Below are 26,067 nucleotides of genomic sequence, written 5' to 3' on the forward strand. Positions count from 1 at the left end.
AGCACTGGGTAAAAATATACTTCCCCGATGTCCCTAAGCAGCTGTCTCAGGAGCCTCATGAGACTCTTCATCGTGGTGGAAATCCCCACCGCACTAAGACAAATATAAGCTATGAGGGTCATCTGGACCTTTGCGCCTGAAGCAGAACAGAAATCAAAGCTGTTGGGGTCACGGCGAGAGTGGGAGAGAAAAAATGTGACATTTGAACTCTCAGAGCAGAAGAAAGCTGAGCCCCTCAATCTCTTCCACTAGCCTCTTTCTCCCCTAGACAAGGAGTAGCCCTGTTTCCACATACCGTTTGCCACTTGGCTTTTGATCGTTCTGCTTCAAATTTGGCAACTTCTTTACGATCATGAAATGACACCAGTAGCTTCCAGATGCACAGTAGGACAACCCCGATGAGAAGAATAGCCAGGGAAACCCCTAACATGATCATGGGAATGTTTGGAGGCTTCGGACAATCTGCAGAAATAAAGAAAATTATAAGAAGGTGGTAAAATCAACATTTTGACATCGGAAAACCATTTCTTGTTGGATTTTTATCTACATTTTCTGCAGCAGAGGATAAATATTGACACCATTTTCGCCTTGCTTAAATTTTAAAAATGAGTTACTTGTTGAAGAATAGCCCTGCATTCCTCAAAGTAGAACAAAAGATAAAGGAAGAATTTAGTTATTTGAAGTAAATGGATATAGACTTGATGGTTGACTCTAAAAGAGAATCCAAAAGAGTGATAATTAATGCACATGGAATATTTAAAGGATTAAGAAAAAGACTAGTTTAATCACTAAACATGGTCTCTTCTGAGTCCACGATAAAGCAGAAATGGAGTGTGTGTGTGTGTGTGTGTGTGTGTGTGTGTGTGTGTGTGTGTGTGTGTGCTGCATGTCATCAGTTTTTCATGGACCTTCTTGAATCATGGGGAGTCTAGAAGACTATATTAAAAGTTATATAAAAACCTATCCCTTGGAAAAAATTACTATTTCCTTCTTTCTTTATAGACAGAAGACAATGATGGGTTTCAGTTCTGTTTTGTTGAACCCTAATGCAGTAGTCTGGTTTTGGGGAAGTTCCTAGACTAGATTCAGGAGAGGTAGATTCAATTCCCATCTGATGTACAGTAGCTGTGTGAATGTGATCCAGTCCCTTGACCTCTCTGAGCCCCAGGCCCTTCATCTGTAAAACAAAGTTCAGTGTTCCCTTACCTTTTCTGATGATACCAATAAGCTGAACTGTTCTTGCTTACTAACACAGCTTCCTAGACCCCTTCCCCAATATTCTGATTCAGTGGGTCTTGGATAAGCCACCGATTCTGTGTTATTAAATATTCTAAATTATTCTTATCCTCAAGCAAGTCTGGGAAATTAGATGTTCTGTAGGGTACTTTCAACTTGAATATTCTATGAAATGTTATTTTGACTGTATTGAAGATATTAATGTAATTTTGTAATTATACAGTACCTTTCCTGATTCACAGCAGAATGACTAATAGTCCTTGCAATATGCCTAGGAGATGATACATTTCTTAATGAAACATTATAATTATGTTCTCCTCTTACTTTCATGGAAAAAAAATCCCACATAAAATTATCATTAGATATCTGCATCTCTCTGCAAGAAATGAGGCAAAATCCATGGGATCTGGGGAGAAAATGAATGATGTTTAGTTTATCCTAAGTCTTACTGCTTTTAGATATTTAATAAGGAGAGTTATACACATATGACTGGTCATGCTGTCTTTAAGGTAAGGATCTGGAGTCGATGTGAATCTGAGTGGGGCTAATTACCCACTAACAGCATGATGCCTGGCCTCACACACTTTTGTTCTTTGGCCAAGAAACCATGTAAAGAGATTATGCAGAAACAAGTAAAGGAGCTAATGACATAGCTATTACTGTATGAAGATCTAAAGACTATATTCTCGCATAGCAAATGAACCATAGCTGCCTCTAATAGGTGAGCACATTCCTGCAAATAAAGCGGCAGGCCTGTGTCATGAGAATATATACTGGCTACATCTTTGGCTAAGAAATGCCTGGGGTGGGGCATAGTATGTTCCTGTTCAAAGCAAGATGAAGCTTGCTACAATCCTGCACCTAGACATGAATTAGGAGGGTTCTCCAGAAGGGACTAAAGAAGAAATGGGTGCAGTCTGGCAGAGATAATTATTTTAAGAACTGAAAGTCCTCAGGAATTGTACATTTCTCAATTAAAGATGTTGGCCCAAGTGCCAGAGCAGGTCTTACACAATAGAGATCATCACTTTTCATACTCGGATGTTTCTTGAGATGCTCAGACTGAAAATGGATTTCTATGTGGAAGAAGAGGGTCACCTCTATCACTGTGGGCAATGTGGCCCATCGAGTCCAGGTTGGTGCAGCACCTACTTCTAAGGTCCTGAGTATCTAACTCTGCTACATGCGTTGCACAATCTGGTAGCTCAATGTGCATATTGAGTGCTTGAAATGTGACTTTTCCCAAGTAGCTTATGCTGTAAGGGTGAAATACACACTGATTTTGAACACTTGGTATGAAAAAAATGTAAAATATCTCAGCTTTTATACTGATTACATGTTGAAATGACAATATTTTGGATAACATCGTAAATAAAATTCATTTTACCTGTTTCTTTTACTTTTTAATGTAATTACTAGAAAATTTTAAATTACATATAGGGTTTGCCTAACAGTTCTGTCGGGTGATGCTGATCTAACATCTTTTTGTGATTCAGATAGTTATGATGATTGTACAGCCAGTAGGAGGCAGTAGAGCACAGTGGTTCAGAGCAGGGGCTCCAGGCCAGGCTGCCAGAGCTCCTCCAACTAGCTCTGGCACGTAATTACTGCCAGACCTAGAAAATTATTTAATGTCTCTATGCCTCAATTTCCTTACCTTTAAAATGAAAATAATAGTGGTACCTGTTTTATATGGTTGTTAAGAATATTAATCGAATTAATACATGTAAAATATATAGAACAACATCTGGCAAATGGTATTAGTAAGGGCTCAAAAAATGAGAGCTGCTATTATAATAATTAATATTACTATTGTTACTGCAAATACAGCACTCTTTCCCCTTTTCTATCCTCATCACCTCAAGGGCCTGGAGCCTCCAAGTTGGAACCTGTGGGTATAGCATCTACCCTAGCTGGTACTTTCCAGCCAGGAAGCCTTCCCGCCTATCATTCCTTGACTCTGTTGTGGCTCTTATGCTCTGGAAGTCCCTCCGGATGGTGGGGGAAGAAAGAAGATGAAAGAAGCCACCTGTGTCCACAAGCACCCCTGGTGGCGACCCTTCACTCAGGTCTTTTTTTCAATTTGCTTAGAGACCCTGGGGATCAGCCCCTTTCTCACTTCTCAGTTTGCCTCTTCTACCCAAGCCTCCACCAGGCCACCCTGGGATTTTCTAGTCTGAAAGCTGTGAGACGGGAGACAGGAGGGACCATGGACTTCTGGGGACAGGTTCTGCTCTGCTGGCCCCTGGAAGTGCCAGGCCTACCCAACCATGCGGACATTTGTTGAGGAAGAGGGAGCCTGGAGGCTGTCAGGTGACTCTTGTTAAGCCTCAGGGAGGTTATTTTTCCCCTCACTTTTCCCTACTACAAAAGCATGGGGATAATAACATGCCATAATAAAAAGCATCAGGGCATCTGTGCGTGCTCTGCAGAATGGCATGTTGCGGTGCCACTCTTATTGTGTGGAGGAATAAAAGAACAGACAACAGCTCCGTAATGAGGAGGCATTTAGCCCAAGGCATGTTTCACCAAAAAAAAAAAAAAAATCACCAACTAGATACAAAAGTCTCTGAATTAAAAGCAGGACTTATTCTGGAAATTTGTTTTTGTTGTTTGAAACTCGTTTTTTTCAATAGAATCAATACTGTAAGGGATGGCTTTGATTTCAAGATAACTTGCTAAAGTCACTGCCACAGTCAGAGGGTTGGGGGTGTAGTTGGAGAATTTTATTTTGTAAGACAGATAATGAGCAGGCAGGCTTTTTGGTATTATAAAGTAATTTCTCCTTATACAGCAGGATTCTCCTTATGTTTCCCTAATGAATGGCCACAAGACTCATTTTATGTATGCATTTCAAAGGAGTTGATTTACATGAGATTTTTCCAGAGCAAGTCTCCAGGGGCACTCGGCATACCTGAGCTTCAAGGCCAAGTTCACAATCATCTTCAGATTCCTTGGATTGTGCCAACCTCTATCTCTCCCTTGCCCTCAGCAACTGCAATGTGACGTTTTTCTGATCATGTTTTCTTGATTGGGATATAATGGTCTTGAACCTACTTTTTGGTTCTTTTGACATTGCTGTGGTTTTTATGTTCTTAAGTGATGCCAATTTGATACTTCTGGTTTTAAGTTCAGGACTTAATATTTTATCAGCACATCGGTAAGTAAGCATGTACAACAAAACACATCTATCTGCCTTATGGCCTGGCCTTGTTGCTGTTGTCTGGGTCAGAACTTAGGCTCCAAGCTTTTGATGGGAGGAGGAGGTTGCAAACAAGGTCTGATGAGGTCTGATTTAATATAGCTGTCATATCTGCAGGAATGGTTTAGGGAGGAACACATCACTAATTAAAGACAGAAAATATGAGGCACCTGTGAGTAAATGAGAATGCAGTCTGTGTTGTTAGGGCTGTTGCTCACAGGGAGATCTTGGGACCATTTGTATCAGGCTTGCCAGGGTAGTTGTTAAAATGCAGAGCCCTGGGCCACACATCAGATGGTGTTGACTCGGGATATAGTCATTTTTAACAAGTTCCCCAAGGGAGTCTGATACCCACTAACATTTGAATCCCCCTCAATCAAAGTATTAATACCTTCTCACCTACTTTCTTCTCTACTAAATATAAACTTCTCCTTCCTCTTCACTGAATGCAAAATGTTTAAGGTTTTCCCAAGTCCCAAACTGACTCTATGAGTTGGTGTGGATGAAAATCCACAGGAGCAATGGACCCCTTGACATCCTTTTAGATGACATCCTTCCTCACTTGCTGCTTAATGTCTTTTCTGATTCAGCATTATCATTTAATGACCCATTACCGTGAGTTAGGTATTGCCACAATTTTATGTGCGTTATTCCACTTAATCCTTGAGTCAACACTTAGAAAAAAGTACTATTATCTGTACCATTTTACAGATGAGGAAATAGAGACTCAGAGACTCAAGCCATCACTCCGCTATTAAATAATGGAGAAGGATTTGAACCAAGGTTTGCCTGATTCACACTCTTTAAAAAAAAATGGACACACTCTTCTCTGTTACCCTTTCCTAAAGATACACCTTTTGCTTACATTTCATTTAATCTACTTACCTTTTTATAATTCATCAGTCAGCTTTCAGGAAGATGATGACTGCTGCAACTACAAGTCATCTTAGCTGGGTTTTTTTTTTTTTTTTTGGTCTCACTCTGTGCAGTGGTGTGATCTCGGATCAACGCAACCTACACCTCCCAGGCTCAAGCAATTCTCCTGCCTCAGCCTCCCGAGTAGCTGGGATTATAGGTGCAGGCCACCATACCCGGCTAATTTTTGTATTTTTAGTAGAGACAGGGTTTCACCATGTTGGCCAGGGTGGTCTCCAACTCCTGACCTCAAGTGACCCACCCGCCTCGGCCTCCCAAAGTGCTGGGATTACAGGTGTGAGCCACCGTGCCCGACCCTTATCTGGTCTTAATAAGAGACACTGGAACATACTGAACCTTCTAACTGGCATCTTTCAATCCTTGAGAAACTTTAAGAAACTTCATCAAAATTTTGGAAATGTCTTTCCTGGCATGCTACCCAGAGCAATTTTCTGGTTGCTTTCTCTTCTCCTGTGTAGTATCATTTGCCATCGGCAATGGAAGGCAAAACACCCACCTTTTTCACTGATGCTGTGAATGATGGTTTTCCCCTCATTATCTGTAGTTATTAGGAATGTAATAAGACATTCATTTTCTCCTTGCAGAGAGCAGGAAACAGAACCATCCTTTGAGAAATCTGCAGATAAAGGAGTCATTCATTAGGTTAAACAAGATTCCAAAAGAGATTATTTTTAAAACAAAGTAGTATTGAGTTTTAATATGTAAATTAGAGTTTTCAATATTGCAGAATGAGAATAGGAGAGGCATAGGTTTTTGTTTTTCTCATGAAGTGAGGTTTTCGTTTTCACTCATGTTCCAGAAGAACAGTTCCAGTTGTGGTCAATCAGTACTGACCATCAAATGTACCTATCAAACAGATACGGGCAGGATTGCAACAGGCTGAACGTACTTCAAGGCAGGTACCCACAGCTGCCTTGGGAATAGAATGGCCCTGATTATGGTAATGAGGGGGCTATAGGTTCTTTGCTGACAGCATGAAGGATGTCTAGATTACATTTCTGCACAGTTCAAACTGATACTGATACTTTTAAAGGAGCCTTTCTCACAACGGCATAGTCAAGATTGCTGGCCATGTATTGTGGTAACAGTAACATAAATTAATATCAGGAAACTGAGACTGAAGCATTATGTAGCTCAGGGACCAGCAGGATAAAGGTAAATAAATCCACAGTGACAGTTTGTCTATCATTCAGTAGAGCTCCTTTCTTAATTTGAAAAAAAAAAAAAAATCCAGTTTACCTTAAATCTTTTCCAAGTGGGAATTTTTCCTTATTGAGCTCATTCAAGAGGCAGAAAATGAATGTCATGACAGAAATTAAAAGTAAAGTAAAATGGCCAATCTGAGATGCCAGTACTATCTACCAGAAATTTTAGTAGTCCAGGATGTGTGCCAAAATTATGTGGCATTCTCCTAATTAAGAAAACCAAACAAATTTGCTTAACTGTTCTCCTATCTTTTAAGTCGGAGACTTTTCAATGATGGTTACAAACATTGTTTTTCAGAAACCTGTAAGTAGAAGACCTTTTGCTCTTAATCTAAACTTTTAGGACATAGGTCCAAAGTTAGTGTGTTATGCTACAATGGATCAGAACATTAAAACTGGGGCTGCCCCTGATAATCTCGGACATACTCCTACTAGCCTTATAACCTCTCTCATTAGCTTAAAAATAAAAACATTAATAAAGCAGAATCTAATGTGTTTTCTGAATCTAACAAAAATTAAATAATAGTCTGTTTTTGGTCAAAAATGCCATAGCCATAGATAGAAATATTAAGTTGCTGTTTGCTGTCTTTACATTTTGTTTGAGATGAAAAACCCAACAGTGTCTGTGAGAAGTATGCTTTGTATTATCTATGAAAACAGGAACCAGCAAGACATTTAGCATTGTAAATAAAATTTTGGATGATAGATTTAAGTGTACAAACTGTTTTTGAACCCATTAGAAACATCTATTACATGGGAATATTAAGAAATCTAATTACAAATCATCCTAGTCTAGTCATTGCCAAATGATTATGGTCATCTAAGTCACCTGGGAGTTTTGAAAATGTAGATTCTGGGGACCCACCTTGGGTATTCTGATTTGAGAAGTTGGTTGTGTGCACAGGAGCTTGTACACTTAGTGAATTGTTCAATAAGTATTTTTAAAAAGGAGATTCTGATTAAGAGATTTGGTGAGATGTGTGTTATTTCATATGTTTGATTGCAAATGGTATTGCAGATATAATTCATACGTTGGCCATTTTATTTGGCCTTTACCACATCTCCTGTTCACTTGCCCCTCCAGTTAGCTAGGGTTCATGAAGTCTTGGGGACTATGCGTTTTCTTATTGGACTGTTTTCTTGCTTCTTTCCCCCTCTCTGCGGGAACAGCCCAGGCTCACTCTGCTCGCCTTGAACATATTTAATGAAACATTTTATTCTGTGGTAGGAAATATGTGAATGGCTTATCATACTCCTTTCAGTAATATTAACCATGTTTTTAAAATTTTTCTTTCAAATAGCTGCACTGAAGCCTAGAGAGGCTTACTTGACCTGGTCAGAGTTATTTAAGTGTTAATGGAATGGCAGAATATGATCTTTGAGTCACAACTCCCATGTTGCTTTAATTACTTCACCACTCCTTTTCATGACTGTTACGGCTCTAGATGTACGCTGTTCCATGGTGTTTGGGTATTGAAATAGTATTCTCAAATGTGCAATGACAGATTTGCATAATTCGCTGCATAATTTCTTCTGTTGTTCGTAGAAAATGGATCTCTCTTTTTTCCCTTCCTTTGTGAATGTCTACAGTGCTGCTCTAGAATAATACAATGAAAATAAGATGCCAGGCAGTCCGTGGAACCGTACTCAGAGAAGGAAGAAATGTGAAAACAGGGGTGAGGATGTGGGCCTGGGAAGGTCCAGGGAGGGTGTGAAAAATACAAAGCAGGGGGGTGGAGCCAAGATGGCCGAATAGGAACAGCTCCAGTCTACAGCTCCCAGAGTGAGCAACGCAGAAGATGGGTGATTTCTGCATTTCCATCTGAGGTACCGGGTTCATCTCAATAGGGAGTGCCAGACAGTGGGCGCAGGTCAGTGGGTGCGCGCACCGTGCGCGAGCCAAAGCAGGGCGAGGCATTGCCTCACTCGGGAAGCGCAAGGGGTCAGGGAGTTCCCTTTCCTAGTCAAAGAAAGGGGTGACAGACGGCACCTGGAAAATCAGGTCACTCCCACCCTAATACTGCGCTTTTCCAATGGGCTTAAAAAATGGCACACCAGATTATATCCTGCACCTGGCTCAGAGGGTCCTACGCCCACAGAGTCTCGCTGATTGCTAGCACAGCCGCCTTGTACACTGCAAGGCGGCAGCGAGGCTGGGGGAGGGGCACCTGCCATTGCCCAGGCTTGATTAGGTAAACAAAGCAGCTGGGAAGCTCAAACTGGGTGGAGCCCACCACAGCTCAAGGAGGCCTGCCTGCCTCTGTAGGCTCCACCTCTGGGGGCAGGGCACAGACAAACAAAAAGACAGCAGTAACCTCTGCAGAGTTAAATGTCCCTGTCTGACAGCTTTGAAGAGAGTAGTGGTTCTCCCAGCACACAGCTGGAGATCTGAGAACGGGCAGACTGCCTCCTCAAGTGGGTCCCTGACCCCCGAACAGCCTAACTGGGAGGCACCCCCAGTAGGGGCAGACTGACACCTCACACGGCCGGGTACTCCTCTGAGACAAAACTTCCAGAGGAATATCAGGCAGCAGCATTTGTGGTTCACCAAGATCCGCTGTTCTACAGCCACCACTGTTCTGCAGCCACCGCTGCTGATACCCAGGCAAACAGGGTCTGGAGTGGACCTCTAGCAAACTCCAACAGACCTGCAGCTGAGGGTCCTGTCTGTTAGAAGGAAAACTAACAAACAGAAAGGACATCCACACCAAAAACCCTTCTGTACATCACCATCATCAAAGACCAAAAGTAGATAAAACCACAAAGATGGGGGAAAAAACAGAGCAGAAAAACTGGAAACTCTAAAAAGCAGAGCGCCTCTCCTTCTCCAAAGGAATGCAGCTCCTCACCAGCAATGGAACAAAGCTGGGGGGAGAATGACCTTGACGAATTGAGAGAAGAAGGCTCCAGACGATCAAACTACTCTGAGCTACAGGAGGAAATTCAAATCAATGGCAAAGAAGTTAAAAACTGTGAAAAAAAATTAGACGAATGGATAACTAGAATAATCAATGCAGAGAAGTCCTTAAAGGAGCTGATGGAGCTGAAAGCCAAGGCTCGAGAACTACGTGAAGAATGCAGAAGCCTCAGGAACTGATGCGATCAACTGGAAGAAAGGGTATCAGTGATGGAAGATGAAATGAATGAAATGAAGTGAGAAGGGAAGTTTAGAGAAAAAAGAATAAAAAGAAATGAACAAAGCCTCCAAGAAATATGGGACTATGTGAAAAGACCAAATCTACGTCTGATTGGTGTACCTGAAAGTGACGGGGAGAAGGGAACCAAGTTGGAAAACACTCTGCAGGATATTATCCAGGAGAACTTCCCCAATCTAGCAAGGCAGGCCAACATTCAGATTCAGGAAATACAGAGAACGCCACAAAGATACTCCTCGAGAAGAGCAACTCCAAGACACACAATTGTCAGATTCACCAAAGTTGAAATTAAGGAAAAAATGCTAAGGGCAGCCAGAGAGAAAGGTTGGGTTACCCACAAAGGGAAGCCCATCAGACTAACAGTGGATCTCTCGGCAGAAACTCTACAAGCCAGAAGAGAGTGGGGGCCAATATTCAACATTCTTAAAGAAAAGAATTTTCAACCCAGAATTTCATATCCAGCCAAACTAAGCTTCATAAGTGAAGGAGAAATAAAATCCTTTACAGACAAGCAAATGCTGAGAGATTTTTGTCACCACCAGGCCTACCCTAAAAGAGCTCCTGAAGGAAGCACTAAACATGGAAAGGAACAACTGGTACCAGCCACTGCAAAAACATGCCAAAATGTAAAGACCATCAAGGCTAGGAAGAAACTGCATCAACTAACGAGCAAAATAACCAGCTAACATCATAATGACAGGACCAAATTCACACATAACAATATTAACTTTAAATGTAAATGGGCTAAATGCTCCAATTAAAAGACACAGACTGGCAAATTGGATGAAGACTCAAGACCCATCAGTGTGCTGTATTCAGGAAACCCATCTCACGTGCAGAGACACACATAGGCTCAAAATAAAGGGATGGAGGAAGATCTACCAAGCAAATGGAAAACAAAAAAAGGCAGGGGTTGCAATCCTAGTCTCTGATAAAACAGACTTTAAACCAACAAAGATCAAAAGAGACAAAGGAGGCCATTACACAATGGTAAAGGGATCAATTCAACAAGAAGAGCTAACTATCCTAAATATATATTCATCCAATACAGGAGCACCCAGATTCATAAAGCAAGTCCTGAGTGACCTACAAAGAGACTTAGACTCCCACACAATCATAATGGGAGACTTTAACACCCCACTGTCAACATTAGACAGATCAACGAGACAGAAAGTTAACAAGGATACCCAGGAATTGAACCCAGCTCTGCACCAAGCAGACCTAATAGACATCTACAGAACTCTCCACCCCAAATCAACAGAATATACATTTTTTTCAGCACCACACCACACCTATTCCAAAAGTGACCACATAGTTGGAAGTAAAGCACTCCTCAGCAAATGTAAAAGAACAGAAATTATAACAAACTGTCTCTCAGACCACAGTGCAATCAAACTAGAACTCAGGATTAAGAAACTCACTCAAAACCACTCAACTACATGGAAACTGAACAACCTGCTCCTGAATGACTACTGGGTACATAACGAAATGAAGGCAGAAATAAAGATGTTCTTTGAAACCAACGAGAACAAAGACACAACATACCAGAATCTCTGGGACACATTCAAAGCAGTGTGCAGAGTGAAATTTATAGCACTAAATGCCCACAAGAGAAAGCAGGAAAGATCCAAAACTGACACCCTAACATCACAATTAAAAGAACTAGAAAAGCAAGAGCAAACACATTCAAAAGCTAGCAGAAGGCAAGAAATAACTAAAATCAGAGCAGAACTGAAGGAAACAGAGACACAAAAAACCCTTCAAAAAATTAATGAATCCAGGAGCTGGTTTTTTGAAAAGATCAACAAAATCGATAGACCTCTAGCAAGACTAATAAAGAAGAAAAGAGAGAAGAATCAGATAGATGCAATAAAACATGATAAAGGGGCTATCACCACCGATCCACAGAAATACAAACTACCATCAGAGAATACTACAAACACCTCTATGCAAATAAACTGGAAAATCTAGAAGAAATGGATAAATTCCTTGACACATACACCCTCCCAAGACTAAACCAGGAAGAAGTTGAATCTCTGAATAGACCAATAACAGGCTCTGAAATTGTGGCAATAATCAATAGCTTACCAACCAAAAAAAGTCCAGGACCAGACGGATTCACAGCCGAATTCTACCAGAGGTACAAGGAGGAGCTGGTACCACTCCTTCTGAAACTATTCCAATCAATAGAAAAAGGGGGAATCCTCCCTAACTCATTTTATAAGGCCAGCATCATCCTGATACCAAAGCCTGGCAGAGAAACAACAAAAAAAGAGAATTTTAGACCAATATCCTTGACGAACATTGATGGAAAAATCCTCAATAAAATACTGGCAAACCGAATCCAGCAGCACATCAAAAAGCTTATCCACCATGATCAAGTGGGCTTCATCCCTGGGATGCAAGGCTGGTTCAACATACGCAAATCAATAAATGTAATCCAGCATATAAACACAACCAAAGACAAAAACCACATGATTATCTCAATAGATGCAGAAAAGGCCTTTGACAAAATTCAACAGTGCTTCATGCTAAAAACTCTCAATAAATTAGGTATTGATGGGACGTATCTCAAAATAATAAGAGCTATTTATGACAAACCCACAGCCAATATCATACTGAATGGGCAAAAACTGGAAGCATTCCCTTTGAAAACTGGCACAAGACAGGGATGCCCTCTCTCACCACTCCTGTTCAACATAGTGTTGGAAGTTCTGGCCAGGGCAATTAGGCAGGAGAAGGAAATAAAGGATATTCAATTAGGAAAACAGGAAGTCAAATTGTCCCTGTTTGCAGATGACGTGACTGTATATCTAGAAAACCCCATCATCTCAGCCCAAAATCTCCTTAAGCTGATAAGCAACTTCAGCAAAATCTCAGAATACAAAATCAATGTACAAAAATCACAAGCATTCTTATACAGCAATAATAGACAAACAGAGAACCAAATCATGAGCGAACTCCCATTCACAATTGCTTCAAAGAGAATAAAATACCTAGGAATCCAACTTACAAGGGATGTGAAGGACCTCTTCAAGGAGAACTACAAACCACTGCTCAATGAAATAAAAGAGGATACAAACAAATGGAAGAACATTCCATGCTCATGGGTAGGAAGAATCAATATCGTGAAAATGGCCATACTGTCCAAGGTAATTTATAGATTCAGTGCCATCCCCATCAAGCTACCAATGACTTTCTTCACAGAATTGGAAAAAACTACTTTAAAGTTCATATGGAACCAAAAAAGAGCCTGCGTCACCAAGTCAATCCTAAGCCAAAAGAACAAAGCTGGAGGCATCATGCTACCTGACTTCAAACTATACTACAAGGCTACAGTAACCAAAACAGCATGGTACTGGTACCAAAACAGAGATATAGATCAATGGAATAGAACAGAGCCCTCAGAAATAATGCCACATATCTACAACTATCTGATCTTTGACAAACCTGACAAAAACAAGCAATGGGGAAAGGATTCCCTATTTAATAAATGGTGCTGGGAAAACTGGCTAGCCATATGTAGAAAGCTGAAACTGGATCCCTTCCTTACACCTTATACTAAAATTAATTCAAGATGGATTAAAGACTTACATGTTAGACCTAAAAGCATAAAAACCTAGAAGAAAACCTAGGCAATACCATTCAGGACATAGGCATGGGCAAGGACTTCATGTCTAAAACACCAGAAGCAATGGCAACAAAAGCCAAAATTAACAAATGGGATCTAATTAAACTAAAGAGCTTCTGCACAGCAAAAGAAACCACCATCAGAGTGAACAGGCAACCTACAAAATGGGAGAAAATTTTTGCAACCTACTCATCTGACAAAGGGCTATTATCTAGAATCTACAATGAACTCAAACAAATTTACAAGAAAAAAACAAACAACCCCATCAAAAAGTGGGCGAAGGATATGAACAGACACTTCTCAAAAGGAGACATTTATGCAGCCAAAAGACACATGAAAAAATGCTCATCATCACTGGCCATCAGAGAAATGCAAATCAAAACCACAATGAGATACCATCTCACACCAGTTAGAGTGGCGATCATTAAAAAGTCAGGAAACAACAGGTGCTGGAGAGGATGTGGAGAAATAGGAACAATTTTACACTGTTGGTGGGACTGTAAACTAGTTCAACCATTGTGGAAGTCAGTGTGGCGATTCCTCAGGGATCTAGAACTAGAAATACTATTTGACCCAGCCATCCCATTGCTGGGTATATACCCAAAGGATTAGAAACCATGTTGCTGTAAAGACACATGCACACATATATTTATTGTGGCACTATTTACAATAGCAAAGACTTGGAACCAACCCAAATGCCCAACAATGATAGACTGGATTAAGAAAATGTGGCACATATACACCATGAATACTATGCAGCCATAAAAAATGAAGAGTTCATGTCCTTTGTAGGGACATGGATGAAACTGGAAACCATCATTCTCAGCAAACTATCACAAGGACAGAAAACCAAACACCGCATGTTCTCACTCATAGGTGGGAATTGAACAATGAGAACACATGGACACAGGAAGGGGAACATCACACTTCAGGGACCGTTGTGGGATGGGGGAGGGGGGAGGGATAGCATTAGGAGATATACCTAATGCTAAATGACGAGTTAATGGGTGCAGCACACCAACATGGCACATGTATACATATGTAACAAACCTGCACATTGTGCACATGTACCCTAAAACTTAAAGTATAATAATAATAAAATTAAAAAAAAAAAGAAAAAGAAAAATACAAAGCATCTGCACCACTGAGTCAAGATGGCCATATGTTTAAGACCTCAGGTCTAGGATTAGTTAACAGTTTTCAAAGAAACAAAAACGAAAACAAACAAACAACAATGTTTCCCAAGGAAAAAGTAAGGGGTTTATGGTCAGATAAGTTTGGGAATCCTTTATTTATTCCAATTCCTCCCCTTACCATTCCTGATGATTCACAATGCACATTTAATTTAAATGCATAACAACTCTCAGAAGTCCTGCAAAGAAAACAAGAAACCTAGTTTCCTATTTCTAAGATTTATATTACCAGGGGCGCCTTTTTCTATGTAATGTTTTCATATCTAGGGTTGCATGCAATATACTTTGAGAAACAATTCTCTGAGTACATGTATGTTAGGGTAAATAAAAATATGACCTCAAGCTGGGCACTGTGGTGCATGCCTGTAATCCCAGCAATTTGGGAGGCTGAGGCGGGCAGATGCCTTGAGCTCAGAGTTCGAGGCCAGCCTGGCCAACATGGCAAAACCCCATTTCTACAAAAACTACAAAAAATTACACTGTGTATGGTGGCATGTGCCTATAGTCCCAGGTACTCATGAGGCTGAGCCTGGAAGGTCTAGAATGCAGTGAGCCTTGATCACGCCACTGCACTCCAGCCGGGGAGACAGGGTAAGGCATTGTCTCAAAAAAAAAAAAGAAAAAAAAAAAAGACTCTCAGTAAAATGGGATGAATAAGGTTAATAACATGTTTTTGATATGCCCACCCACAGCATAATTGAGGAACAATTCATACAGATTATAAAGTTATGCTTTTTTTTTTTTTTACTCCTGGGAAGTAAAATACTCCCCAGGAGTAAAATAAAATTCCTCTTGTTGGGGGAAGGGTAGGTTGTTAAAAGACAAATATGATGCGATCATTTCAAGGTAGTATGATCAGTAACATAACTGGATGAGTAACTTGAAATAAAGCTTATAAAATGGCTCATTAGAAAAGTGGCTTTTAAACACAGTCTGAATTAAAAACATTTTTTTCTCTCAAATTCATCCAGATTAGTGCTTTAAATGGTATTAGTAATCCAATTTTTATTTTCAATTGCTGAGTTACAAATAATTGTATCTCCCTATTTTGAAATAATTTAGTCAAATACACAAAAAGAATAATGTAAGTATTTTAAATGCCACTGGAGCCCTAGTCTTCCTCTCCAATTTCAGCATTTATGATAATCTACTCAAAAAAACCTGTGTACTTAAATATAGTAAGTACCTTGTTCATGCCATTATGATTTACATGTATGTAAGGTTTACTCCTTTTTTTCCTCAACACATTAGATTTCCCATGTTGCTAGTGAATTGAGGCTTAGCAATTTGCAGAGCATTTTCTGCAATTTTTATGCATTTCTCAGAAACACTTGGTAAATATCCCCAGTGCTTGCTGTGAAATGAGCCCAGAAGGTGATGCTAGGACTTTGCACCAGGTACTAATGTGGGAAGTCCACAGATGCTGCCTGCTCAGTGCTTTCATGTATCTCGCCTTTGGTAGTAATGTAAGGTGCACACCATTTTGTCCAATTTACTGCGATTTGGCATGTTTATCTTTGGTCACAAGAAAAGCATTGGTGAGGGGTTTTATGAGCACGTATCATGACCCTCCATATAGGGTAATCCAATTGTGCATAGTTAGAACTCTAAATTTTCAGATAATATAAGTAGTCTTCAAAACAATATAAAGTTCATTAACTGAATCCATGCTGGAAATGGATTAATTTCCGTATTCTAATTCCATCTATTCAAGAGACACATCCTGGAGGGTCATACATTATTGGCTTAATTATTTCACTTCACCTGAGCTACATCTTGGCCACATCTCTAATGTGTGCAGAGTAGCAATTCTACCCTGAGCTGCATGATAATGCAGCGAGTTCAGGATGATACCAGATTAAATTCTCCCAGGTTGTCTCTGTTGGAAGAGTCAGTCATCATCTTTGTTTTAAAGTCCACAAATTATTGTTTAAAAGGTATTGCCAGTTAAAAAACAAGCTATTTAAATATTTGAGGTGAAACTTTGCCACTAGACTCTGATTCTAAGTAATTAAATTTAAAATGACAGATGAAAGCAAGAGAAGTTTGCTTAGCCGTTAAAGAGAATAGGTCTTTCTTGTATTTTGGGGGTGAGGCAACAGGGAATTGAGGATGGTCATTGTAATGCCCATGTTTGGAAGGTTGGGAATAAAAGTATATGGAGGAGAGGAAAAATGGCCACTAACCAGAAACCACCCAGTATCTTGGAGCCACCATCTGGAACACTGTTTTACAGTTGGCTTTATCTTATCTTGAAATAAAGCAATTGGATGATAAAGGGTGAATTCAGGTTTGGGGGTTAACATTTAGCCATTTCTTCAATTTTTCTCCATTTCTAGTTTGAAAAATATAGCATTCTGGAATTCTCTACAGTTGAATTTGTTAAGCAGAGGTGAACTTGGCAACAGAGTGAAGTCAAATAGAATAGCTACGACTTTGAAATGCTTGTGTCCTGAGACATCAAGTTTCTAGTCTTATAGGATGCATTTACTCTTAAAAAATGAATGTGAGTGAGCTAATGCCCTGGTACAAATAAGGTCAAGCTACTAAATAGCCCTCGATTCACAGAGGGTCAAGAACTACGCCTCTCAAGAACTACATAAGGAAATGCAAAACAATTTAAGACAAGCAGAACCTTCTTCTTCACTGATGGTCGCACCAGCTAGTTTGCACTTGTCCACACATTCTTCTCGGGCTTGGCCAGCTGCTGACAGGTGGCACTCAATGCAGCTCCTGTGGACAGTATCCAACAGTGTATCAGTTCATGCTGGTGGAAAATAGATTTGCAGCTTGAATATTGCTTTACTGCTGTTGTTGCAATTTGTGCTATAGGAGTATCTCATAGATGTCATTATCTTTTGTTACTTTCAAAAGGATAGTAGGGTAATGTCCAAGTGAACACTGAATTATTCTGAGTTCCACTCAGTAATCAATGTTCCCTGGGCCAGTCTTGATAATAGCTACTATTTTCATTTACCTGTAATGATTGCTCCTGAATGGTTAAGTAAACAAACAAACAATCAAAGAAAATAAATTGATTTAGCTGTTTTCATTTACTTTTTCCTACAGAGAGCGTATGTTCCTAAAATATGATTAGAGACTGGGAGAAGTTTTGAATTTCTTAACAGAAATGGTCTATACCTTAACCAGAATTCCAAGAATGATTAGTGGACTTTGTATATGTCTTATATGATTATTTTCACAATTCACTTTTCTATAACTCTTTTGAATAAGTCTAAGTCTTAATGAAGGTGTGGATTAGAGCCTGGATCTCAAAAGCTGTGGATTAGAGCCTGGATCCTCATTAATACAGGCTTTTAAATAAAAGATCACTATTTATAGAAAAGTACATTTCCAAGAACATTCTCCAAGAATTAAGCTACTCTAAAGACATCTATAGAGCAAAGTAAAATTTAGACCCTGAATTAATCTTGTGCTGAAAATCACTTTACAAATAGATTGTGCTTGTTGTAATTCAAAAACTGCAAAAGTTTTCTTACTGTGGACACACATGCTGTCTCTGTCTCCTCTGGCCATGGAAATGTATGCTCTGCTAAGTGCTTGAAACACCCCACCTGCACCCATAACTCAGCAAATCTCAGCTGAGACTGCACTTCCTTAGGCAAACCTTCACTAAACCTTAGACCAATCAGTTCCTTTGCAGTGGAAGCCTCAGGGTTTTTCCACAGGAAGGGCAACCTATCTGGCAGTGGGGAAGGTTTTACTGTGAAGTTGCCTTGGCATTGCAAATACATTGCATTTATCTAGATTGTATATTTATTTGGAGTGGCTTTGAGGGGGTCTGGTGATTGTGGAAGCTCTTAATATCTCTTTGTCTTTGTGCATCTCAATGATGGCTGCCCTAGCTAGTCTGGTAGCCTTATCCCCTGCTGTAGAGTTCCATAGCACTCTCTATTTCCCCTGTTAAAACTGTCAGCCTAGACAGCATTGCAATGACTTTAAAAGATGTCTATCTTTCCCACTAGACTCCCAGCACCTGTGAAGGCAGAGGCTGTAGCTGTTTCAGTCATCATTGCTTTGCCCATGGCATAACATGATTCTTGGCATATAGTAGGCACTTAATACCTCATTGATAAATGAATACATGCATGAATAAATGGAAAAATGGACTCATCTCAAAACTAACATAAATCCCAAGGAGGTCACTACCTGATTCCCCAAATTCAAATGGCTTTGATTGTTAATTTCCTATCTTGAAATTCAGATTTAAGATTGAATCATATTTATAGAGAAGATAAAACAGAAAAGTAATAGAAGAAACATCTTGAAGGGACATTTTCCATTAGATCCTATTCAAATCATCCTAATCATGTCCTCATGCTTCTCCTGGCATGCGTCTTGTCTTAGTTTGCCAGTGACAGTGGCAGAGAAGTTTTGACACCTGAATGGTGAGTAACCACTGAGTGAAAAATTGCTTTTCTCACTCTGTTTATGTCAGAAATGCAAATGTCACCATTTTGGGCATCAGAGTTCATGAAAACCTGAAATGCTGAAGCTTATTTGCTGCATAATACATTATCCACTGCAATATCATAAGAGCCACTTTGGAGGCTTGCTTCACTTGACCTACAAATGTGGCCCCAATTTCATTAAGAAATTGTGAGGTTTCATTGTTGTTATTGTGCATATGATATAAAAGAAAACACAATACACAATAGCTGTGTATAATGGCAACCAAAGAAAGGCGCCAAAGAGCATGGGTGGTAAAGAAGCAGGAGAGAATTGAAAGCTAAGATAGTCTTTCTGCCTCTTTGCCTCTGTGAGTCTATAGATAGGAATGAATCAGTAAGGTCAGGCTATAAACTTCTAGATAAGAAAGAAGCTTGTCTGTTTCCCCTGAAAAGCTACTGACTGCATGTGGGTGTCATCCGTCTACCTCCAGGGGATTCCTTCTGTGTGGCTGGTATTGTAATGGAGAGGCAATCTGATGTTATCAGTGTGGGACATCAGCTCTACTTCCCCACGCTAGTCTCTAGCAGAAACGTGACATTGTGATTCTGGATAATCAGGACTGAGAAGGAGGTAAGCGAGAGATTGATGTTCCAGGCTGAAGATCACAGAGGCCCTGTGGGTTTGTGTGTGTTTTGATGGATGTTTGGAGACCAAACCAGCAAATACAATCTGAGGTCTGAGTTTACAAAATGCCACTGTAAGTTTGATCACTATTAACCTATCCACATAAGGAATGGAGAAAAGCAGAGACATTACCGTTTAGAGTTACAGGGGTCACCACAGGTAGGACATCGTTCACAAGTTGGTCCTGAGGCTCCAGGGTTTGTGCAAACACACTTGCCACAAACACAGTCCCCGCGCCCGCTGCAGAGCACTCCATCTTCAGAGACGCAGGAGTCCGTGCTGGTGGTGCAGTTGCAGTACTCGCCAGTCCAGCCGCTCCTGCACACACATTCACCACAGTCACAGTCGCCGTTACCTGTAACACAAAATGCTCTATGCTTCTCACAGCCCCAAAACACTTGCAGATTTGAGGGGGTGAGGGGCATCTTTTCTCTTTGTCTTTAAGCACCGTCATCAAAAGACAAGAAAAAAATGAGAAAAAAAGTGTGTGTGTGAGGGGTGCAGTATGAGTGTAGATATATTGTATCAAATGTGTCTTGCTAATTGTGCATACTTAGATCTGGTCTCCTAACTGAAGATCCACTTGCTTACTTTATGTTTGTAAACCATAAATAAAAATATAAGCCTCTCAGCCAACTGAATGGACCCCTCCTCTCAGCCAAGGGCATTCTAAACTAAACCTGAAACACTAGTCCAGGCCTTGATGAGAGTGGGTGGTCCAACATGCCTTATTATACCCTCCTCCCTTTGGAATTCAGGCACAGCTGACCAACATTAACAAAAAGACAGAAACCTTAAGACTGACAAAGCAGACTCTTTGTAGCAATAAGATACCAACATGATAAATAGCAGGTCCTGAAAGTAAAGTATTTTACCCCAAAATATATTTCTTTGATATATTTTGAAATGGCTTGACCAAGCTGTCTCTTGTGGGGAATATCTACATTCTGCAGAGAATCCCCTTTTCTTTCCAGATCTTCTTCCTGATCCAAGAGAGCATTAACTAAGAATCTGGAACCTTTTTTAAGTCTTCTAGGAAACATTTGCAATCTGTTCTCTCTGAAGCCTGCTACCTGGACTCTTCATCTGCATAATAAGAACCCTGTTCTCCACAACCCCTTATCTTAACGCAGGCACTCCCTTCTATTGATTCCAGGTCTTTAGATAGACTCTTTCAACCAATCACCAACCACTATGACCTGAAAGTCCTGCCCATCCCCTTTGAGTTGTCACACCTTTCTGAACAGAACCAATGTGCATCTTACATGTATTGATTGATGTCTTATGTCTCCCTAAAATGCATAAAACCAAGCTGTGCCCTGACTGCCTTAGGCACAGGTTCTCAGGATCTCCTGGGGCTGTGTCACGGGCCATGGTCACTCATATTTGGCTCAGAATAAATCTCTTTGAATATTTTACAGAGTTTGGCTCTTTTCATCCACATATTATATGAAATAGAATTTGTAATCAGACCAAATGAGATAATCCAGAAAGCACGTAAAAGATATTTGATGTGAATGTGTGTCTCTGTGCATATTTATTTATTTAGTTAGTTATTTTTATATTTTGCTTTTAGTTAAGATGCCATATGATAATGATGCAAGACAGACCTGGATTAAAGCCCACCCCTCTATATCACTCAAGCTGTGTGATCATGAGAGCCTCATCTATAAAACAGAGGGAATAAAGTCTACTTCCAATGCTTGTGACTGGATGACATAATGTATATATCTCCTAATTTTACATTCACCAGTTAGATGTCCCATAAGCATACACTGAGTGCTAAAAAAATTCCCTACATAACACACTTTAATTGAGCATATACTATGTGCCAAAGATTGTATTAGGTATGAGGATATAAAATTAAATAAGACAAGGTCATTGAACTTATAATTTAGTATAGGAGGCAGGCTAATGAATACTACTACTAATAAATATACATAGGGGAATAGTTTCCAAATTAAACTGGAGATTTGAGGGTTTCCAAAGGAATTAATGCTTGAGCTAAATTTGAAAGATACGGGTAGAAAATACAAAAAAAAAAAAAAGGTTGTATGCATTTCAGGAATACATGTGGAATCATGTGACCTGCTTAATACCCATAGAACTTTCCTATGGATACAGCCAAAGTTGCATATGGAGTGTGGCAGGTGGGGAAATGGAAAGGATAACAAAAAGTCAGAAATCAGACCACGAAAAGCCTTATTGGCTGAAGGAAGAGCTTCTATCCTGAAAGTTTTGTCTAGACATTTTTTAGCATCAGTAGACAGGGTCAAGCTACAGACAGAAAAATCAGGAGTGGAGGCAAGAAGATATGAGACCATGAACCAAGGCGGTGCCCATGGGAGCAGCGAGGAAAGAATATATATTTGGGCATGGAATGCTCAGGGTGTGGGTGCGATTGGTGCCAGGCGGAGGGTTGAGGGAAGAGACAGAGGGATGGAATTCTCCCCCAGGTGACTAGACTGAGCAGCCAGATGGATGATGTGGCTTTTCACTGAACTGGAATGGAAGCTAGCTCATGGTCACTGCCGTGTCACCAATGCCTGGCACAGAGTAGAACCTGATTATTGAAACAGAGGAGGAGAAGCAGCTTTGGGTAGGGAAGATGATGAGTTCACTTTTGGCCCTGAGGAGCTCAAGGGGCCTGTGGGACATCCTAGTAGGAGGCTGAATATATATATGGGCCTGAAGTTTGGGGTTTGGGATCCATTAGGGAAAGGTGGTACTTGAAGCTGTCATGGATCAGGTCATCTAGGGCAAGCAGGTAGAGTGAGAAAAACTCTGGAGAGCTTCAGGACTTAAAATGTGATCAGAAAAAAGGATCCTTACAGAAGAGACTGAGAGGTAGGAAGGGAACAGAAGTGATATTGCAGAGGCCTGGGGCAGACACTGTTAAAGAGGGAGGCACCTGGACACTTTTGCTGTAGACAAGTAGCCCATCTAATCCTAAAGAGCCCCTTTTGATATGGCCACTTAATGATGTATGAAATACTTCAAAAATGATTTTAAAAGTGTTTAAAATAATGGGCTTCTGTGTCATTTCCATAATATTATTCTGGGTGCCTGCCATGCGCAAGACACTAACATAGGTGTTGGATGTTTCAAACAAATAACACTTATTTGCAAACTCTCGTAACTGATACTTTTCTTCAAAAAAAAAAAAAAAAAAAAAGAAATGTGCATTAGGCATTTTGCCTCCCAAGTTTTGCTCTTCCAGCAAAATTTAGGATTACCTAAGACAGTATATAACAGTGTTTAGAACGGTACCTGGCCCATAAATAAGCACTATACAAGTGTTAGTTACTGCCATTATTTCTGAAAACTATCCAGTAGGAAGAATTTGTAAACAAAATTATCTATCAGTATTAAAATTCCTATACTTTTACTGAAAACAAAGTAGATGTAGAAAAAAATCACAAGTGAAACAGGATTCTACTTGTAGGAAACACTGCCAAGTTCACTGTAGAAGGAAGAATTCTGGACTTTCTCTTGTAAACTTTGGTCTAGTAAGTGGCTTACTTTTCTATCTTGATGACTGGGCTCTAAGGAAATTGGAGTAGGAGAGTCCTGGGCTTAATTCTTTGGTCAAAAATCACCAAACAAAGATGATAGACACAAAGATTTTGAAATTGGATCCTGATTTCTGTAGGTATGTGTGTGCATATATGTATATATATGTGTGTGTGTATATATATATGTATATGTGTGTATACACACACACACAGTCATGTGTCTTTTAACAATGGGAATATGTACCGAGAAATGCATCATTAGGTGATTTCATCATTGTGTAAACACCATAGAGTATACGTACACAAACTTCGATGGTAAACCTACTGCACACCTAGGTTATATGGTATAGCCTATTGCTCCTAGGCTACAAACCTATACAATATGTTACTGTGCTGGGTACTGGAGGCAATTGTAACACCACGGTGAGCGTTTGTGTATCTAGACATAGAAAAGGTACAGTAAAAATACAGTATTATAAAATTATGGGACAACTGTTGTATATGTACTGTGTTGTTGACAAAATCGTCATTATGTGGTGGATGATTATATGTATATACATATATATTCTCTCTATATATATATTCTCTATATACTCTATATATACACATACACACACGTATGTATAGATGCTTCTGAACTTATGATAGGATTATGTCTGGATAAACTCATTGTAAAATGTAAAATAATGGGTTTATCCAGACATAACATCACTGTAAGTCGAGCAACACACTAAATTTATATGAGTTTCACACCATCTTAAAGTGTGTGTTTGTGTGCATTATTTGTCTAATGAAAGATGAGTTGAAATTTACCTGGATTCATGATATTAAGATATATTTCAACTGTGTTTCATAACCTATACAATTTATAATTGACATAATTAATTCAAAGCAAAGAATAATTAAATGATTTGGGCCAAAGCCATTAATTTCATTTTTACATGTAAATGATCTTCTAAACTACAATATCTTTTTGTTTCTTCCTCAACAAAAGGGGAAACTTATGATAGAAAGAAATCCCATATTACAGTTGATTCTGGAAAATTAATATGATTTACAAATATTATTAAATGAAAGATGCATTTCCAAATGCTTTGAGAATGCTCAAGTATATTATTGCATGTAGAAAGTACTTGGCAGAAATTTAGAAAATCCTTCCTGGAGCAGTAGAAAAGGACCATCATGGCAAAAACACGGAGCTCCTCTCAGAATTTAGAAGCCCTCCTCTCTCCTGGCCTTCCAGAGCCACTGACCTGGTTTCCAAAGTTGCTAATTGATATCCTCAAACAACCAGTTATCTAGAGTACTGGTTCATACAACAACAACAACAACAACAACAAAACTTTCATATTGGTTTCATGGAGGGACAAGATGATAACCAAAGATCAAGAAAAAATTACCATGCTATTTCAGAGGGATAGATCTTTCTGGAATGCCATTGACAATAACTGTAAGTGCATAATGGCAGGAAGTGTTTCTCTAATATCATTTGCCTGTTAGTTTCCATCTCTTAGAATCAAAATATAGGAGACTAATGGAATTTGGGCAAGGAAAAAATCAATGGAGCTCTGTATCTTTGAGTGCTTACAGATGGATGAAAGAAGCTGTATGAAAAAGAACATTGCGATAATAGCTCTTCAGAAAAGTGGCACATTGCTGAGTATATTAGTTACAAACTGGAGATCCACACAAGTTGTGAGCTGTAGCATGTTTGATCCTCTGTTGCAAATAAAACAACAGCAGCAGCAGAGTGTCTATTCTAATGCCAGGCACAATTTTTGTCCCTGCACTAAGCACAATGCCAGGCACATAGTAGGTACTCCATGACCATTTGTTAACCATTTGTTATAATTGCATTTACTTTCATTATACCATTTGAAAGAAAAGTTACTAATTATAGAGCAACATCCTTTGTGATGTTACTAAAAACCAAAATAGCTTTTGAGAAACAGTAATGGTTGAAGGAAATCGGCATTGGTGAAGTTTTCTGAGTCTAGCTAAATAAATCGTATTTTCTAAATAGAATTTCTGTAGCAATCACTGTACCTGATTCAAAAGAGACGCACTGTTGTCAGAACTTCCTAGCTACAATCCACAGATCAAGTCTTTTTTAGTTTATTTCTGTTCCTCATGCATGGTAAAAAATAAAGTGAAAGACCATCAAGCAAAGCTCTGTTGCTAAACAGAGTTCAGCATTTTATACTGCCTTAGATCTCTTTGATCCAAGATTTAAAGGGTGAAATATAGGTCGTGTTAGTATCTCTATTATATTTTGTTAGATTACACTTAGGGCTTTTTGAAAGGTAATCTCAAGTGTTTTGAACATGTATTTTATTACAAGATTCCTATTAGACATGCAATATGGGATTCTGCCCAATATATCCTCTCTGTGATGTGGTGACGGCCTTTGGCTGGCTTCTTGTCACCTTCAGATTGTGCCCCATCTGCATCATGTGAAAAGAGGACTGATGTGGGTTTGGAAACACACCTATTAAACCAGGAAATAAACCTTTAAATGAAAAGGGAGAGAAATGTGTCTCGATCAGAACAGACCATAAATTTTTCACTCTCTGGAGGGAAAAAAGGCATATATTCTCAGAAGAACTTATTGGCTGCAACAGCAGCAGCAAAGAAATGAAAGGTAGGTACACTTCTAAGGGTATCAAATGGTTTTCAGAAAGCCTGGATTTCTTTGATGCTTCTTTCTTTCAGGTCTTTTATTTCCCCCAAAATTAGTCTTTTTTATATGTTCCTAACACTGTCTTTTAAAAACATAACTTGCTTAGTTTTCTATAAAGATAATGGCTTTCTGATTTGAATAGCTGTCTGCTTAAATAGTGTGAAGAACAGAGATATTGAAGCTTAAATTCAGCATTCAGTTAATATTTCAATCTATA

At 39.5% G+C, this 26,067-nt stretch overlaps 1 protein-coding gene across 15 annotated transcripts in view; it reads right to left on the reverse strand.

Annotated features, from left to right (window-relative positions):
- Positions 1-26,067, reverse strand: part of ITGB6 (integrin subunit beta 6) — a 174,289-nt gene that overhangs the window by 7,715 nt on the left and 140,507 nt on the right. For 14 of the 15 annotated variants that reach the window (XM_024354918.2, XM_024354914.2, XM_024354917.2 and 11 more), the window contains 4 exons: positions 19,788-20,010; positions 17,194-17,291; positions 5,871-5,990; positions 296-462 (listed from right to left, as the gene is read on the reverse strand). In XM_024354918.2, the coding sequence (XP_024210686.1) occupies positions 296-462; positions 5,871-5,990; positions 17,194-17,291; positions 19,788-20,010 (608 nt within the window). The remainder of the gene's footprint in view (positions 1-295; positions 463-5,870; positions 5,991-17,193; positions 17,292-19,787; positions 20,011-26,067) is intronic. The other variant, XM_054679065.1, reaches the window with a different exon arrangement.

This window comes from Pan troglodytes, chromosome 13 (assembly GCF_028858775.2).
Source record: "Pan troglodytes isolate AG18354 chromosome 13, NHGRI_mPanTro3-v2.0_pri, whole genome shotgun sequence".
Lineage (NCBI taxonomy): Eukaryota > Metazoa > Chordata > Mammalia > Primates > Hominidae > Pan > Pan troglodytes.